This window comes from Sorex fumeus, unplaced genomic scaffold, assembly GCF_029834395.1.
Source record: "Sorex fumeus unplaced genomic scaffold, SorFum_2.1 ptg000098l, whole genome shotgun sequence".
Lineage (NCBI taxonomy): Eukaryota > Metazoa > Chordata > Mammalia > Eulipotyphla > Soricidae > Sorex > Sorex fumeus.
The window spans coordinates 85,716,614-85,733,254 of record NW_026606155.1 but is presented as its reverse complement, the minus strand read 5'-3'; the positions used below and the strand labels follow the sequence as shown (position 1 = coordinate 85,733,254).

The following is a 16,641-nucleotide window of genomic DNA, read 5'->3' as shown; positions in this document are numbered from 1 at the left end:
TCCAGAGACGCCCACAAATCCATACCAGGTTTGCACTACCTAGATCTCCTCCAGCAAGATAAAAAAGGAAATCTCCAGACCCAAGAGTTTGAGGCAATTATTTTTAACTTCTTTATTAATCTCCTAATGGAATTCATCTCCTGTCCTAGAATCTAGGTCCCAACTAAAAACAGCCTCTCTAGGCGCTCACGTTAGACACGATGGTCGGCTTGCACTGCCGCCGGGTAAACGGATCCATCTGCTGGTTTTTCATGTTGTGACTTTCAGCCTGGAACAAAGAGCGGGCGCCTTAGGGAGCAGCCTCCTCCCCTCATCCTGGTTGCCAGAAGTTTACATAGAAATACAAGGTTCGCAAGGCCTGACCAAAGTCAGAACTTCGTCTCTCTTGTCTGTTGGGGTGGGGTGGGGGGTTGTTGGGTCACAGCTGGCAGTGCTCAGGGCCGACTCCTGGCTCTGCACTCGGGGATCACTCCTGGTGGGGCTTAGGGGACCATTGGGATGCCGGAGATCAAAACTGCGTCAGCCAGATGCAAGGCGAGAGCCCTACCTGCTGTGCCCAGCCACCCCCCCAACCCCCGCTTATTATTATTTTTTTAAATCTACCTTTTCCTTTTAAGAACATCAAGACAGAGGCCAGAGTAATAGTATAGCAGGTAGGGCATTTGCCTTGCATGTGGCCCACTAGGGTTTGATCCCAGCAATCCATGTGGTCTCCCAAGCACTCACTGGCAGGAGTAATTCCTTAGTGCAAAGTCAGGAGCAACCCTTGATCATTGCCAGGTGTGACCCTAAAACAAAACAAAACTAAACCAAAGAATATCAGTTCAAGAGACTGAGCACATTATATGCATACAGAAGGCCCAGGATCCACCCTCAGCACTACATGGTTCCTTGAGCACCTCTGGGAGTGACCTCGAGAGCAAGGAGCTGGGATTAGCTGCTAAGCAAAATGGGTGTGGCCTCCAAAATCAAAACCCAACAGGGTAGACATGGAAGTAACTAAAGACAAAGCCAGGGGCTGGAACGATAGCACAGCAGGTAGGGCGTTTGCCTTACATGCGGCTGACCAGGGTTCAATTCCCAGAATCCCATATGGTCCTGAGCACCGCCAGGGGTAATTCCTGAGTGCAGAGCCAGGAGCAATCCCTGTGCACCACCGGGTATGACCCAAAAAGCAACAACAACAACAAAAGATAAAGCCGGAAACTGTTGAAGACAAACACTTGTAGACTAGACTCTAGACTTGAAGGCTGGGAGAGAGGAAGGCAGGGAAGAAAACGACTGCTTTACCTTATAAATCAATAAATCATTATGTGCACACAGAGAGTGCCTTGATGTTTAAGTTACTTCAGTAATTAGAGAAAAAAGCCTGAGCAAGACGTTGAGAAGATTTGGTGTGGCTTTCCAACTGGGTGCAGTTGGCGGGGCGAACGGGGCTCTTTCACTCACCACAAGGGCCTTCTCAGACTCCACGATGTTCCATTCCCGGTTCCGCTGGTTGATGTAACTGGGGGTGAGTAAGAGGGATTAGTCAGTGGGCTGGGAAAGGAAGGAGGGAGACACTGGACCTGGCCCTAGACAGGCAGAGCCAGGGCAGCGCAGTGAGGACATGGCCAAGCCCTGCCTGGTGGTGCGGGGAAGGTGTGTGAGCCACCGCCAGCCGTTCACCCCAACCAGGTTCTGGGACAGACCTGATGGCGGATATGTTCTTGGTCCGCTGGCGGTCCAGGGCCTCTGCCCGCTCCTCCAGCTCATTCAGCTGGTCTTGGATCTGTTTGGCCTTGTCTTGATCCCCCTGGTCCTCAGCCATGGCCTGAATGCAGAGAGAAGGGAGAATTTGGAGCGATGACTGGCTTTGTATCAAGTGCCCCTGACTTCCAGTGCACGTGAGCTATCTCACGAGCTAAACCACTAGCAGAGGGGCTAGAGTGATAGCACAGCGGGTAGGGCGTTTGCCTTGCATGCAGTCGACCCAGGTTCAGTTTCCAGCATCCCAGATGGTCCGCGGAGAAGCACCAGGAGTAACCCCTGTGCATTGCTGGGTGTGACCCAAAATGCAAAAATAAATAAATAAACCGCTAACAGCAGATGGGAAAGAAGATGGAAACCGAACTTCGTAAGTACACACACTTTACTATCACAGCGACTTTCAACAGGTATTACTCTATAAAATAACAACATCGAACAAGCTCCCGGCTGGCTTCAGGGAACCGTATGATGTCATTGGGCCCGCGAGAGCTCAGAGTGCCTGTCTTGCAAGTGTAAGGCTGGGACTTCTACCCCCAGCACCCCACCTGCCCGTGGTCAATCCCAGAGGTTCTGCTATCTGGGATTACCATAACTCAAGTGTGCAAACCCTGGCGAGCATCAGAATTGAAAGAGCATTTAAGCACCAAGCGTGTAAGACCAAGGCCACTGGGTCACTACAGAAATGAGAGAAGGGAAACAAATGGGCATCCCCTTGACTGATGCACCCTAACAGAGCTCATCAAACCCGATGTGAAGAGTGAGACCCTACAGCAGCTAGGCTTGGTACAACACGTGAGCTCAGCCCCAGGACTGACGCCACTCTGGGGTCTAGCTTGTCACATGTGAAACTGAAGTGACTAGAAATGGAGGTGCTGGGGCTGCAGTGGGGAGGCCATCTGCTTTGCATGGTTTCAATCCCGGCATCCCATATGGTCCCCTGAGCACCACCAGAAGTAATTCCTGAGTGCAGAGCCAGGAGTAACCCCTGAGCATCATTGGGTGTGGCCCCAAAACAAAACAAAAAAGACATGAAGGTGAGGACATGGAGCAGCTCCAATGGACAGAAAGGCCAAGGGACAAGGAATGGTGTCTGGTGTCCAGCAAGCACCTTCTCCCAATCCTGCCTTCACTTACTTGGGGGACGAAGGTGGAGGTGTACCATGCCTGCCTCAGCCTCTCGGGGCGCGGGGAGAGGACCAAGCCCAACTCCTTACCTTCTCCTTTAGCAGCTGAGTCTTCTTCATAGCATAGTTGGGTGGAGCTTTTCTGAACCTTTCTTTCTCTTTTACAATCTGTACCAGAGAGGAGATACCAGCAGTGAAGTATTTCTAAACTACTTTTGTTGACAGATTGATGGAGCCCACTTGGGGGACCAAGCAGCGAGTTAAAATGGGCAGTTGCTCTTCCCAGAGCAGTGCCAGGCCCGAGAGGGTGAGCGAGTTCATTCCAAGGGACACCAGGCTGATTCCCGGGTCCTGGGGATTCCTCTGGGGCGGTCTCAAGGAACACGCACCAAGGAAACAGCAGCCACAGGGTCAGGGACTGGGCCTGTAAGGCTAGCCCCTGCCTCAAAGAATTTTACCAGGATGTTCTGGAGAGAGACAACTCTCGAAGGACAATGCCTAGCAGAATACAGATCCCCCGAACTTGAATAAACTCCTTCGGTTTATGACTTAAGTGAGCAAGTAGAGAAAAACTGAATGAACTACAGACAACAAGGCAGCAACCGTAATACCCCTTCACATGCATGCAAAGGAGCTCGGCGCCACATGTCAGGATGGAAGGGAAGAGAAGTCACGCTCTTCTCTAGACCCGGGTGAACCGCTAGGTTCCTGGGCGACGCCTTCTTACCTCTTCAATGTCCTGGTCATTGAATTTATAATTAAGAGCTTCTTTAATGGACAGTTCCTTCTTATTGATTTCATCGAGAGTGGGCAGCTGCATGCCGGCAGAGAACATCTGGACCAAAGCAGGAGAGGAGGTGACTGTGCAGGAGTCCTGGGGAGAGCTGCTCAGGGCTGTAGCCAGCACCCGGCGCCTCCTGTCCACTTACCGCTTCTTTCCATTTCATGAACTCGCTTTCCGTGAATTCCTGGTTAGAGACGAACTCTAGGCGAAACACTCGCTGGTCGTTGCCGTGCCTACAGGAAAGAGTTTCCAAGAACGCGGTCTGCATTGATGGGGGGGGGTGAGGTTGCACACACGGACACGGGGGTATCGGCAAAGCTACAGGTAGACTGTGCTCACCGGTTCTGTGCTTTTCACCTCCTAGCTGCCCTTCAGCATCTGCTAGGAAGGGCTGGAAAATTCCAACACCAAGGGGCCCCTCCAAAGTGACCAAATTATGATAATTTCTGGGAGGAGGCACTGAAATTAAGCAGACCAACTTCGCCACCATCCCAGGTCTTTCTAATGGGCAAGTATGTGGAGCAGCAAAGTGGGTGCCAGAGGCAAGCAGACATGTCACCAAGGCCTCTGAGAGACAAGGTACAATGAGGCATGAGGAGAGGCAGCCCTACGTGGCTGTCTGCGTGTCAAGTCAGGAGATCTGATCCCTCGGGGAGAAGAGCCCTTCTTCCTGCCGACCACCATTCAGGCAAAGTGACGTGACTAGGAGCTGCCGGCACAGGGATGGGCACTCAGCCCCAAGATGTACTCAAGAGGCTGAGTCATGCACAGAATCACACACTGAATAACACTGTTTGAGTCTCTGTTTGCGTAAGCCTTAGCGGGATGGTCATGACGCATGGGCTGTTGCTCCTTTTCAAACCGGCACTTAAGAAGCGGACCAGGAGGGGTGGGTGGGGCCCTGGGCCCTGCAGGGGCTGGGGTTGCTGAGGCCATGCAACCCAGGGGCAAGCTGGTTTGGCCCAATCCTATCTGGGGGTCTTCAGAATTGTCAGGCACGTGTGTCTATTTTGGGCAGGGATTTGTGTCCAGTTCACTCTTGCCTCTGTCTGATGCCTGGCACACAGCTAGCACAGAGGAAAGTTCCTGCTCCTGAAGAAAAAATCCAGTCCAGAGCGGGGACCTCACCTGCCAGAGGTGAGGGGAGCGAGTGCCACAGCTATCCCTGTGGACATACCGCAGGGCTCTGGGAAGAGGCTCTCGCCCACCGCCCCATTCTACCACCTCCTCTGACCGCCTGCGACGACACAGAGCTCACTGTCAGCAGAATGAGGAGCCGGGAGAGACCAAGCAGCCCTGCCTGTTTGCAGCGGAGCGAAAGGGCCCAGAAACACCTCTCCTACCTTAGCTGGAGCCCTTTGTTCGTCCTGGTGCCGCCCAGCTGGTAAACTTTAGCCGTTTCTACAACACCTGTGATCTCAGCAACCTAAGCAAAAAGGACAGAGATGCCAACCGGTGAAAAACACTCTCTGGCGCAGCGGGAGATGCTCCTCAAAGGGCAGGAGTGCAGGCTTTGCGGGGTGGGGTACAGGCTCCATCCCAGGCAGGCACAGGTGGGTGTGGCATAAAGACCAACCAAACAAACCAAAAGCAGAACTGGGAGACAGCGCAGCAGCGAGAACCTCACATTTGGGCATGGTGCCCAGTCCTGGCACCACAGCACCACAGGCCCGGGCCCAAGCACTGCCACACGCAGCACACAGCTGAGCAGGTCAGGAGTGGCCCCTGAGCAATGTGTGGGAGGCTTCACCTCTCCAAAGAGATACTAACAGACTTGTTCCTTTCTTTTGTTTATGGGCCATACCCAGTGATGCTCAGGAATTACTCCTGGCGGTGCTCGGGGAACCATATGGAATGTCAGGGATTGAACCTTGGTCAGTTGCATGCAGGGAAAATGCCCTCCCCACTGTCCTATTGCTCCAGCCCTAAACAGGCCCCTGGAGTTTTATACCCCGTTCTCTACCTAAATGCAGTGTAAGAGAAAGCTGCTCTATCTAAATGCAGTGTAAGAGAAAGTTGCCAAATGTTCTGAGCACAATTAACTATTCTCAAGGTCTTTTTTTCTCTTTAGGTCACACCCAGCAATGCTCAGGGGTTACTCCTGGCTCTACACTCAGGACTTACTCCTGGTAGTCCTTGGGGACCATATGGGATGCCGGTGATTGAACCCAGGTTGGCCTCACGCAAGGCAAACGCCCGACCCGCTGTACGCTGTACTACCTCTCTGGCCCAGCTATTCTCAGGTTTTGAATATAACTGACTGGGGCTGAGAATGGAGTTCAATAGTAGAGCGCTTGTCACGCATGTGCGAGCCTGGGGTTGATCCTTGGAACCCCTAACAAGAAATGCCTCAAGGGAAACAAAAAGAAGGCCAGAGTAAGAGCTCAGGAAGCTGAGTGCATACTTGTCATGCGCAAGGTCTGGGTTTGATGCTCAGCACCACAGGATTCGCTGAGCGCCATTGGAGTGACCCTAACCACCAGGCTAAGAGCAGCCCTGAGCACCACTGGGCGTGGCCTCCAACAGAGCCAAACAGCTCCAAGTCAAGCACAAGCGACTCCAGCTGCAGAGGAAACAGTGCACAGTGAGCAGGCAGCTGGCCTGCTGTAGGCTCTGTCAGAAGCACCCGCCTTGACCTGATTCTACCCTAATACTATTTTTTGCAGTGTCAACCCTTATTTTTAAAACACACAACATAGCATACAATGTACGCAACCTGCAACAAATACTTCGTAAATGTCTTCCTTCTTGTTCTTTTCATTATTTGGTTTTGGTCAGACCCAGCAGCTCTCAGGCCTTACTCCTAGTGGGACTCGAGGAACCACATGTGATGTCGGGTATCAAATCTGAGTGGGCCTTGTGCAAGGCTAAGTGCCAACGTGCTATACTAAAGCTCCAGCCTCATTCCTTCTTGCCCTTACGTGGCTGGAGAATAGAACAATTATCTTTCAGTGGGGTCAGAGGGATAGTATAGTGGGTAGCCTGTTTGCCGTGCATGCGACCAACCCGGGCTCGATCCCTGGGATCCCATACGGTCCCCTGAACACCACCAGAGTGATCCCTGACTGCACAGCCAGGAGTAAGCCCTGAGCTTAAAAGACAAAAGCTTGGGGCTGGAGCGATAGCATAGCAGGTAGGCGTTAGCTGTGCACGCAGCCGACCTCGGTTCGATCCCCGGCATCTCATATGGTCCCCCAAGCACCGCCAGGAGTAATTCCTGAGTGCAGAGCCAGGAAAAACCTCTGAGCATCGCTGGGTGTTACCCAAAAAGCTAAAAAAAAAAAAAAAAAAAAAACCCAACAAATAAAAGCTTGAAAGACAAAAAGCAAAAAGGTCAGCTCAAAAGACAAAAAAAAAAAAAAAAAAAACCAACTCTTCTCAATCCAGACCCTCAGCTCCCAGAGGTTCTGAGCACACTTCCTGGCACAGGGCTGGGCACGAGGCAGGTAACATTCACAGGAATTTCAGTTGGACTCTATTAGTTTCATGACTGGTGGTGAAGAGGGACATATATCCTATGGTCCCATTGAGAATCCTATTTCTGGGGGTTGGGCAGGCCATAGTGCGAAGAGCTTGGGGGTCACTCTAGCGTAATCTTGGGCTCCCCTCTTGGCAGTGCTTAAGGGACCAATGTGATGCTGGGGATGGAACCTGATACTTCTGGATACACAATGTGTTCCAGCTTGTGGCACCATGCCCCCCAGGCCCCGAGAGTCACATAGAAACACAGATGATTATCACAGCAGAGGGACACCAACCCGGTACACTGGTTTACTGTTGTGGTTTCCGATGCCAATCCGCACGAAACAGCCCGTGACCGTCTTCGCGAAGAAGGGCATGTGGCACCAACGCTCTAGCTTATGCCGGGATAATCGCACCCGGTTCAGCTCTTCCGGTAAAGAGACGGGCTGTGATTTGGGGGGGACCTCTTCTTTCCTGTGGGAAACAAAAGGACACTGGGAAAAGCGGTCCCCATGGAGCCGTGAAGACAGACAACACCGACTTCTGACACACGACCACAGTCCGTGTGATGGACAGGGCGGGGGACACGGGGAGGCGCCCAGAGAAGCCAACCAGCATCCTGGTCCGGCCCAACAGTGGTAGGCATCTCAGGCGAGGCTGCCACCCCGGGAACCAGTCACGGCGACAGGATTAACACCTGCCCCCAGCCAGTCGAGAGGTGACATAAAGTTCCAACCTGCTTCCTCAGACACTCAGTCCAGGGGTGCAGGCCGAGAGGCAAAAGATGCCTGGGGCAAAGTCCTGTCTGGGAAAGGACCCAGAGCGCCTTGTGAAGGGCCTGCCCGCCCGGCCCACCAGAACCGAGAGTCCCCGGCTTACTCCTCTTCTTCATCAGAGGACGAGGTTCGGGATGAGCGGTCAGACTTTTCACTGGACTTATCGTCCTCTTCCTCCTCCTCATCGTCCGAGTACACCTCACTGGTTTTTAATGGCTGTTTTTTGGCGAGGAGCTCAGCTACAGAGAGAGGAAACAAGACACGCCCGGGTGCCCAGTCAGAAAACGCCGGGCTGTCCTCCCTGAAGGGACTCCATCGACTTCCCCGACCTGGCTAGGAGTGAGTGACCGCTGCAGCTTCAATCATTCATCGAATGGGGTGCCAAACACCAATCTCCAAGAGACAAAAAAACCAAACAGAGCTGGAACACTGTCACAAAATGGGCAGAAAGGCCCTCTCATGTGACAGACGGCTGTTTTCATCACACTTAAGACAGTTGAAGAAGTACAGGAAAGAAGGGAGGAAATCCCTGACACTGTCAATCTTCAAAGAGAACTTCACTGTTTTTTGTTTTTTTTTAAATTTTTGGATCACACCTGCACTCAGAAATTGCAACTGGCGGTACTCAGGGGACCATATGGGATGCTGGGAATAGAACCCAGGTTGGCCGTGTGCAAGGCAAATGCCCTACCTGCTATGCTATCTCACCAGCCACACTTTACTATGAATGTCCAGGGCCAGCTGCAGTAGCAGACTGAGAACCACCCAAATGTCCAAAGAATCATGACTGAAGCAGCACTGCTACATCTACCCAATGACCGATCATGCAGATGGAGCAGGGGCACTATACTGCACCCGGATTCAGACGCTGCTGTTTTAAGGGAGGAAGCTGTGCCGGGGGCACGAGGCTACAGTGATGAAGAGCCTGCCTTGCCGCCGGCCGATCTCAGTTCCACCCACCCCTGGCATCACATCCCACCCCCACCTCTCCCAGAGCCTCCAGAGTGACCTACAGATGTGGCCCAACCTCCTGCCCCAACAAACAAAACAAAACTCTAGGTGTTGGAAAGACAGTTCAACAGGCTGAGCACATGCTTTGCATGCAGGAGGCCTGGGGTCGATTCCTGGCACTGTATGGTGCCCCGGGCACCCCTAGCAATGAGCTGAGAATGGCTGGTTGCTGTGAGGAACAGAAGAAATTCTCGGGACCAGGGAGATAGCTGAAGCGACAGAGCACTCCTTCAGGGCATGTTGAGACCCTACAAGGCTGGGGGGAGGTATGGTATCGACTTCCCAGATCCCAACACAACAGGTTTGGCCACAACTAAGTAAGAAAAATAAAACCAACACAAAAATCTTAGCCCTGCACTCACTTTGGGCAGCACATATACTAAAATGGCGAAGACTAGCAAGGCCCCTGCACAAGGATGACACTCACATTTGTGAAGTGTTCCATCTTACATCACCTTAGCTCTGAATACAGTAAACATTTGGAGGTCACCAACCCAGTAATGTGAGTACTTTTTATGTCTACCTAAACTGTGGTGTCTAAATACATTTTCTTTAAGATAAATAAATAAGGGGCTAGAGTGACAGTACAGGAGGAAGGTGCTTATCTTGCATGCGGCCAACACAGGTCTGATCCCCAGCACCCCATATGATCCCCTCAACACTGCCAGGGAGCAATTTCTGAGTGTGGAGCCTAGAGTAACTGCTGAGCATTGTTGAGTGTGGCCCCCCAAAAATGAACTGAAAAAACAAAATTGCTGGGCCTGAGAGAGAGCATCAAAGTTAAGGCACTAGCCACCCTGGTTTAAATCCTGACACCATCTGTGGTGTCAGAACACCACTGGGTATGACCCCCCAAACCAAAACAACATAAAAGCCTGCACTGGAGGTGGATTCAACGGGGTGAGCACATGCATTCTAGAAGCACGGTTTCATTTGGGGACCACACAGCCCCCGGCACCACTGAGTACCCACAAAGCCAGGAGTACCCCCTAAGTACTTCTGTGTGTGGCCGCCAAATCAAAACACACAAACACACACAAAAATGGCAAAGGACTGAAATATATAAAGTACATTAAATGCATTCACAAGGATATTCAAAATATACAGCAACCAGTTATTCTGCTCTTCCTATCCCCTATAGTTGCTAGAATAAAAATAGCTAATTACAAGTTTCTCTTTATAGAAGCAGAATAGTACATAAAGAGAGAATATCACCATTTTGTAACTCCATAATGAATTAAGCAATCTCAATGAGTAATGATTTGGGGGCTCAGGAACCATGTGTTGCCGGGGACTGAACCCAGGACTCCTACACGAAGCAGCAGGTACGAATCCTGCTGGAAGGAGCACATCACTATCATTTGCAGCTCTTCGTTGTCTCTGGACCCACGCCTCTTACATGTGCCCTGGCAGGTCAAACAGACAAGTGTCAGCCTTGATCCCGTGACCTGTTTTGGCCAATGCTAGGCTTGACACTTGAACCAGTTTCAAGCCTAGAAATCTAAGAGGCATCCTGCATTTTGGCCTGCCTCTGATGTGCATGCATGCGCGCGTGTGTGTGTATAAGTGCATGTGCATGTGTGCTGGGTGACAGGCCAACAGTGCTCAAGGTCCTTAGGGCCACAGGTGACAGTGCTGGGCTTCCAAGGCTCACCTGGGGAAACTGTGGGGTGACAGCAATGGGCAGGCTTGTGTGAAACCTCAAGTGTGAACTTGAAGCTTCAGGCACAGTTTCCAGCCTGCAGGGCTATTTCACCAGCCCTTGCCTGTCACTATTTTAAAACTGCAATGAAGTTACTGCCTGCTCAGGATGAGATTCAGTGGTCTTGCATGTGTGACGCCCAGAATTCAAACCCCAGCCCCGAAATAGGAGAGGGAGTGGGGAGAGAAAAGGGGGAGAGAGGGAGAGGGAGAGGGGGGGGGGAGAGAGAGAGAGAGAGAGAGAGAGAGAGAGAGAGAGAGAGAAGGAGAAAGGGGTTGGGGGAAGGAAGGGAGGGAGGGAGGCAGAATCCTTAAGTCTTAAAGAGGCATACTGAAATATTTATAGTTGAAATAAAAATGAACCTGGGATTTACTTCAAAATAACATGATGGAATTGAGGAGTAGAGCTTTAATAAGACTGTCCATGGGTTGGCTGTTGAGGCTGGCGAATGGGTCACAGAAGTTAATTTTAGCACTCTGCATATGTGTCTCCTAACAAAGAACAAGAAAGGAGGGGGAAAAACGGGTGGCAGGAAGTGAAATCATCAGCTGAGCCGCAGTCCCCATGGCTGCCCCCACTCACCTGTTCTGTTCTTCCGCTTTTCTCGCTCTGCTTTGAGCTCCTCCATGGCTTGAGATTTCTTATCTAGTTTCTCATCCCGCTTGGAACGCCGTTCCTTGTTGTGGGATGTTACCTGGGAAGGGAAGGGAAGTGAAGGGAAGGGGGTTTGAGACGGTATTTTTTACTAACAGCTGGTAAGATTATCTTTCTCCACAAATCCTTCTGTTCCTCAAATTGACTTTACACTGGTTGCAGAATCTGACACCTTAAAAGAGAGAGAGCACCCTCTTGTGGACAAAGAGGGACAGAACAGTCCAGGGTGGCTGCCTGAGCGAGAACACCAATGCCAGGGACACAAGGTTTCCTAAAGAGGAACCTGGCTCAGGGCTAGCGTTTGTTGGTAACTGTCAACAAAGCCTTTGGCAGTGAATATGTAAAGGATCCACTTTCCCAGTTGAATTTATTACCCAGGCCAGAATGATGCACCCAAGTAAACAGAACCAATCTGGCTGATAAGAACAGGGCAGTTTACCAACTTTCCCTTAGAGGAAGCTCCACTAGCAGAAGGAAGCTTCTTTAATGTTGAACAGAGATAAATATTCCAAGGAGCTACCCAACAAAGCTAATGATGAAATGCTCTGCCAGAGACTGATGAGATCTACCTGAAGACAGCATGTATGGGTCTTGTATACTACCTGATGTAAGATGGCAAATATGCCCCCACAGAAATACACATTCTCACACAAAGGTTTGGCTTTTCATAAAAGGGAAAACCATCGTCTCTCCCACCTGAGATTCTTGAATTTGAGTCATTTTTTTCTTTTCCTGCTCCTCTTCTTGCTTTTTCTTTTTTTCTTTCTTTTCTTTCTTTTTGGCTGTTTTTAGTTTCTTTTTTATTTCAAATCTGATGAAAAGAAGTTTTTAGGTGGTAATGAAATATTTGTAAAGATTAATTTATATCAGGCAGTTTCTCCCTCTTAGAGAGCCCAGCAAGCTACCAAGAGTATCCCACCTGCAGGGCAGACACTGGCAAGCTACCCGTGATGCATTCTATATGCCCAAAACAGTAACAATAATGGGTCTCACTCCTCTGACCCTGAAAGAGCCCCCATTACGCCATTGGGCTACGCTAGCACGCAACAGGGATGAATGGAGGTTACTGGCACCTGCTCGAGCAAATCAATGAACAACGGGATGACAAGTGATACAAGTGATACAATTTATATTAGGTAAAAGAAAGAAAGTAGGGGGATGGAGCTAATAAACCTTTCAGCCTCCTCTAAGAAACTTCAATGTACCTTATAAAACGCTGACAAATATGGAGTATAAGGGTTGCTGACATAACTCAGTGGCAGTACATTTATCTTGCATGTATGAAGTCCTAGGTTCAGTCCCTGGCATGCACATACTTGCATGTGTGCATGTTCGCACACTCTCTCTCACACACACACACACACACACACACACACACACACACACACACACACACGTTATACCAAAAATACCTAAAAGCTTTAAGCCTGAATAAATAAATGAGAAAATATTCGGAACTTTGTTATACTCCTCTTTAGACTTTTCAACATACAGCTCTTTCTCAACCCTCACCTAACAGGAAAAAAGTCAGCTTCTAGATTACTCTGACGCTGCTCTGTTAGAAATATGACAAAGACACGGAGAGTCTGCTTCACATTTGTAAAGCGATTGGCTATATTTCAAAAACAACCCTTTGGGGGCCAGAGTGACAGTACAGCAGGCAGGGTACTTGTCTTGCATGTGGTCAACCCGGGTTCGATCCACCGCGTCCCATACCATCCCCCAAGCAATGCCAGGAGTGATTCCTGAGCGCAGTCAGGAGTGACTCCTGATTGTCGCTGGGTGTGACCCAAAAGGCCAAAAAACCAAAAACAAATCCCTCTCTTACATTGGCAGACGTGAACAAACATGCTATTCTCTTAAATGCAATAATTTCTCCCCCACCCCACCTCCACCTCATACAAAACCAGGCTTTTATGCAACAAAACATTTCCTTTGCAAGGGGGGTTGTGTCACACAGTAATATGCTTGGAGTCACTCCCAGATGTGCTCAGAGACCGTGGAATACGGGGATCAGACCTGGGCCTACTATATGCAAAGTGAAACAGTATTTTTAAATGGAGTTTTAGGGGCTGGAAAGAGAGAGTAGAGGGGGTAAAGGTATTCATCTTACATGCAGTCAACCCCAGTTTGATTCCTGGTACCTATTATGGGCCCAGAACAGGAGTGACCCCCACCACCAGGGGTGTAGCCAGGAATACGCCCTGAGCACCACTGAGTGCGCTACCATAACCCCTCTCAACTCAAGATGTTTTCATGAACAGACAAATCCTTATAAAAAGGACATCAGTGGTTGTGTAAAATTGGAAGGAAATAAAATGTCCATGAGTATGTAACTGTGGTAATGGTCACAATTTCATGAATGTATAAAAACCAATCAAGGGGGCCAGAGCGATAGTACAGCAGGTATGGTGTTTGCCTTGCGTCTGGCAGGCCTGGATTCAACCCCCAGCATCCCATATGGTCCCCCTAGCACCGCCAGGAGTAATTTCTGAGAGCAAAGCCAGGAGTAACCCCTGAGTATCATCGGGTGTGACCCAAAAAGCAAAAACAAACAAAAAAACAGAAAAAACCCCAAATCACAAAAAAACAAGTCTGGGGCTGTGGCTCGAGTGTAGAGTGATAATATCTGTGTATATAAGACCTTGGGGTCAGCCCCAGAAAGGAAAGCGTGAAACACTGCAGATCCCACAACAGCAGCAATACAGCTAATAACTGGATGAATTCTATGGTATTTTAAGTTTTCTGGTTTGTTTTTCCAGTGCCAAGAATATCAGGGAGATCAGCGGGAGGCAAAGCTTCTGGATTCAGAGATAGTGCCGGGGGTTAAGGTGCTTGCCTTGCAAGTGGGCAGCCCTGTTTAATCCCTGGCACCATAAATGGTGCCCCTGAGTACACCAGGAATAAGTCCTGAGCACAGAGCCAGGAGTAAGCTCCAGGCATCACCAAGCATGGCCCCCCAAAAAAGCAAGCATCCCAGAAGAGGGGATAACAATCAACCTACCAAATGGCACCTCCATCTATCAGTGTCACCGGCTATAAACAGGGCGCTTAAGGAGTGTAGTTTTTCGTGGTGCTGGGAACAAAATCCAGGGTTTACATCTTCAAGGAAGGCCTTCTACTCTGAACCCATTCCTAGCCCACTAATGATATTTTCATAAAAAGACTTCTATGAGGACTAAATGACATCTCGTTAAAGACCTGCATTTAGTGAAAAAGACTGAAGAAAAAAAATCTGTGTCATATTGCTCTGTAAACAGATGGGCTAGCAAACAAACAAACAAAAAGGCCAATTTTCTATGCCTGGCTCTGAAACTGTCTTTATTATCATCATGGTAAACATTGTTTTGATCATTATAATAAGAATCATAAAAATCCCAGTAAATTGGGGTTGGAGCTATACTTAGCGGGTAGGGCATTTGCCTTGTATGTGGCCAACCTGAGTTCGATTCTCAGCATCCCATGTGGTCCCCCGAGCACCGTCAGGAGTATTTCCTGAGTGCAGAGCCAGGAGTAACCTCTGTGCATCGCTGGGTGTGACCCAAAAAGCAAAGTAAACAAATCAATCAATCAATCAGTAAACTGCTTAACTCATGTAGTACTGTAGCACTGTCCTTCTGTTGTTCATCCATTTACTTGAGTGGGCATCAGTAACATCTCTATTGTGAGACTTGTTACTGTTTTTGGCATATCGAATACGTCACAGGGAGCTTGCCAGGCTTTGCTATGCAGGCTGAATACTCTTGGCAGCTTGCTGGGCTCTCCAAGAGGGGCAGAGGAATCGAACCTGGGTCGGCCGCATGCAAGGCAAATGCCCTTCCCGCTATACTATTGTTTCAGCCCCTTAACTCATGTAAGGGGAAAAAACTAAAAAAAACAAGTTTGAGATCACTCCTTTTCAAGGAGTCACTCCTTCCTCCAAAGTAACTGATCTTTGTCACAGGGCACTACTGGTCTGGAGGAGAATCTCTTGCTATGCTCCCCACAGTTCAGAAATACAGATGAGAAGCCATCTCCGACCATCTGGCAAAAACAACAGTTTCTTACGTCCTGTTTGTTCCAGCACAGGTAACCTTGGAAGCACTCACCATCAAAACAAATGTCTATTACCTACTGCTGACAGAAAGCCAGACATTCTTGTCTCGGATAATTCGCCATACTTAATATGGTCTCTAAGAGGGACATGCGGGCTCTCTGCCACTGTCACAGAAAGTGCTGCTCTTCCTTTGTTCCTTATGCTAGGTGGACAGGGAGGAAGAATCCTAGTTTTGAGGATTTTTATTCCCTGGGATAGGAGTCAATTTTATTTTTACCTTTTTACCTTGAAAGTACTGGGAGATAAGAACTTTCGCCATACAACAAAGTATCTGAGTATCTATAAGCAACTTAACAAGGTGTGTGTGTGTGTGTGTGTGTGTGTGTGTGTGTGTGTGTGTGTGTGTGTGTTATACGACTAAGTTTCTGAGTATCTATAAGCAACTTAACAGGAGGGGTGTGTGTGTGTGTGTGTGTGGTAAAACACACATGTAAGGCAATACTCTACCCCAAAGTCATATGCCCAGCCCTGAATATTTGAGCTTTTTGTTTTGTTTCAGGCCACACCCTGCAGTGCTTGAGGGACTAGATGGGATACCTGGATCAACTCAGGCTGGAAGCGTGCAAGGCAAACACCTGACCTGACGTACTGCTGTCTAAGCTCATATTCGGGTTTTCAAGAGAAAAGAAAAAGAAAAAGAAAAACCAGGCCAGGGAGTAGCTCAATGACAGAACACTTGCCTTGCCTACATGCGGTCCAGGATCTGGCCTGGGCACTGGGGCAGGAGAGGGGAAGAACAGGGCCAGGGAGATAGCGCAGAGTAAAGCTCTGCTTGCAGGAGCCATGGCACCTCATGGTGCACCAAACACTGCCAGGGGTGGCCTCAAACCACCACCAACATGTTAGGATAATGAATCACCTATCAGAAACAATGAGAAGAGATTCACGTTTTGCATTCCGCCGAGACAGGGAGACGGGGCTCTAAATGTGAACTCTGGAAAACTGCTGTTCTTCTTTCTAATTTTTGGGTCATATTCAGCGGTCTCGGGGCTGACTCCTGGCTCTGTGCTCTGGGAACACTCATAGCAGGGCTCAGGGGGACCACATGGGGTGCTAGGGATCAATCTCAAGTTGGCCGGGTACAAGGAAAGCTGTATTATTGGTCTGGTCTGGAATTTAGTTTGCACTTATTTTTACCTTTTTTGTTTTTGCACCACACCTGGTGATGCTCATGGGTTACTCCTGGCGCTACACTCAAGGCTCACTCCTGGTGGTACTAAGGGGACTGTATGGGACGCAGGGGATCAAACCTGGGTCAACTGCATGCAAAGCAAACGCTTTAT

The 16,641-nt window shown here is 49.5% G+C and overlaps 1 protein-coding gene and 1 pseudogene across 1 annotated transcript in view; one reads left to right on the top strand and one right to left on the bottom strand.

Annotated features, from left to right (window-relative positions):
- Window positions 1–16,641, bottom strand: part of RTF1 (RTF1 homolog, Paf1/RNA polymerase II complex component) — a 50,006-nt gene that overhangs the window by 3,725 nt on the left and 29,640 nt on the right. The window contains exons 5-15 of the mRNA XM_056133548.1: window positions 11,959–12,073; window positions 11,191–11,302; window positions 7,999–8,134; window positions 7,416–7,593; window positions 5,001–5,083; window positions 3,803–3,890; window positions 3,601–3,708; window positions 2,964–3,041; window positions 1,692–1,813; window positions 1,450–1,507; window positions 191–268 (exon numbers count right to left, since the gene is read on the bottom strand). Coding sequence (XP_055989523.1) covers window positions 191–268; window positions 1,450–1,507; window positions 1,692–1,813; window positions 2,964–3,041; window positions 3,601–3,708; window positions 3,803–3,890; window positions 5,001–5,083; window positions 7,416–7,593; window positions 7,999–8,134; window positions 11,191–11,302; window positions 11,959–12,073 — 1,156 coding nt within the window. The remainder of the gene's footprint in view (window positions 1–190; window positions 269–1,449; window positions 1,508–1,691; window positions 1,814–2,963; window positions 3,042–3,600; window positions 3,709–3,802; window positions 3,891–5,000; window positions 5,084–7,415; window positions 7,594–7,998; window positions 8,135–11,190; window positions 11,303–11,958; window positions 12,074–16,641) is intronic.
- LOC130042189 (uncharacterized) lies at window positions 9,261–9,357 on the top strand (annotated as a pseudogene).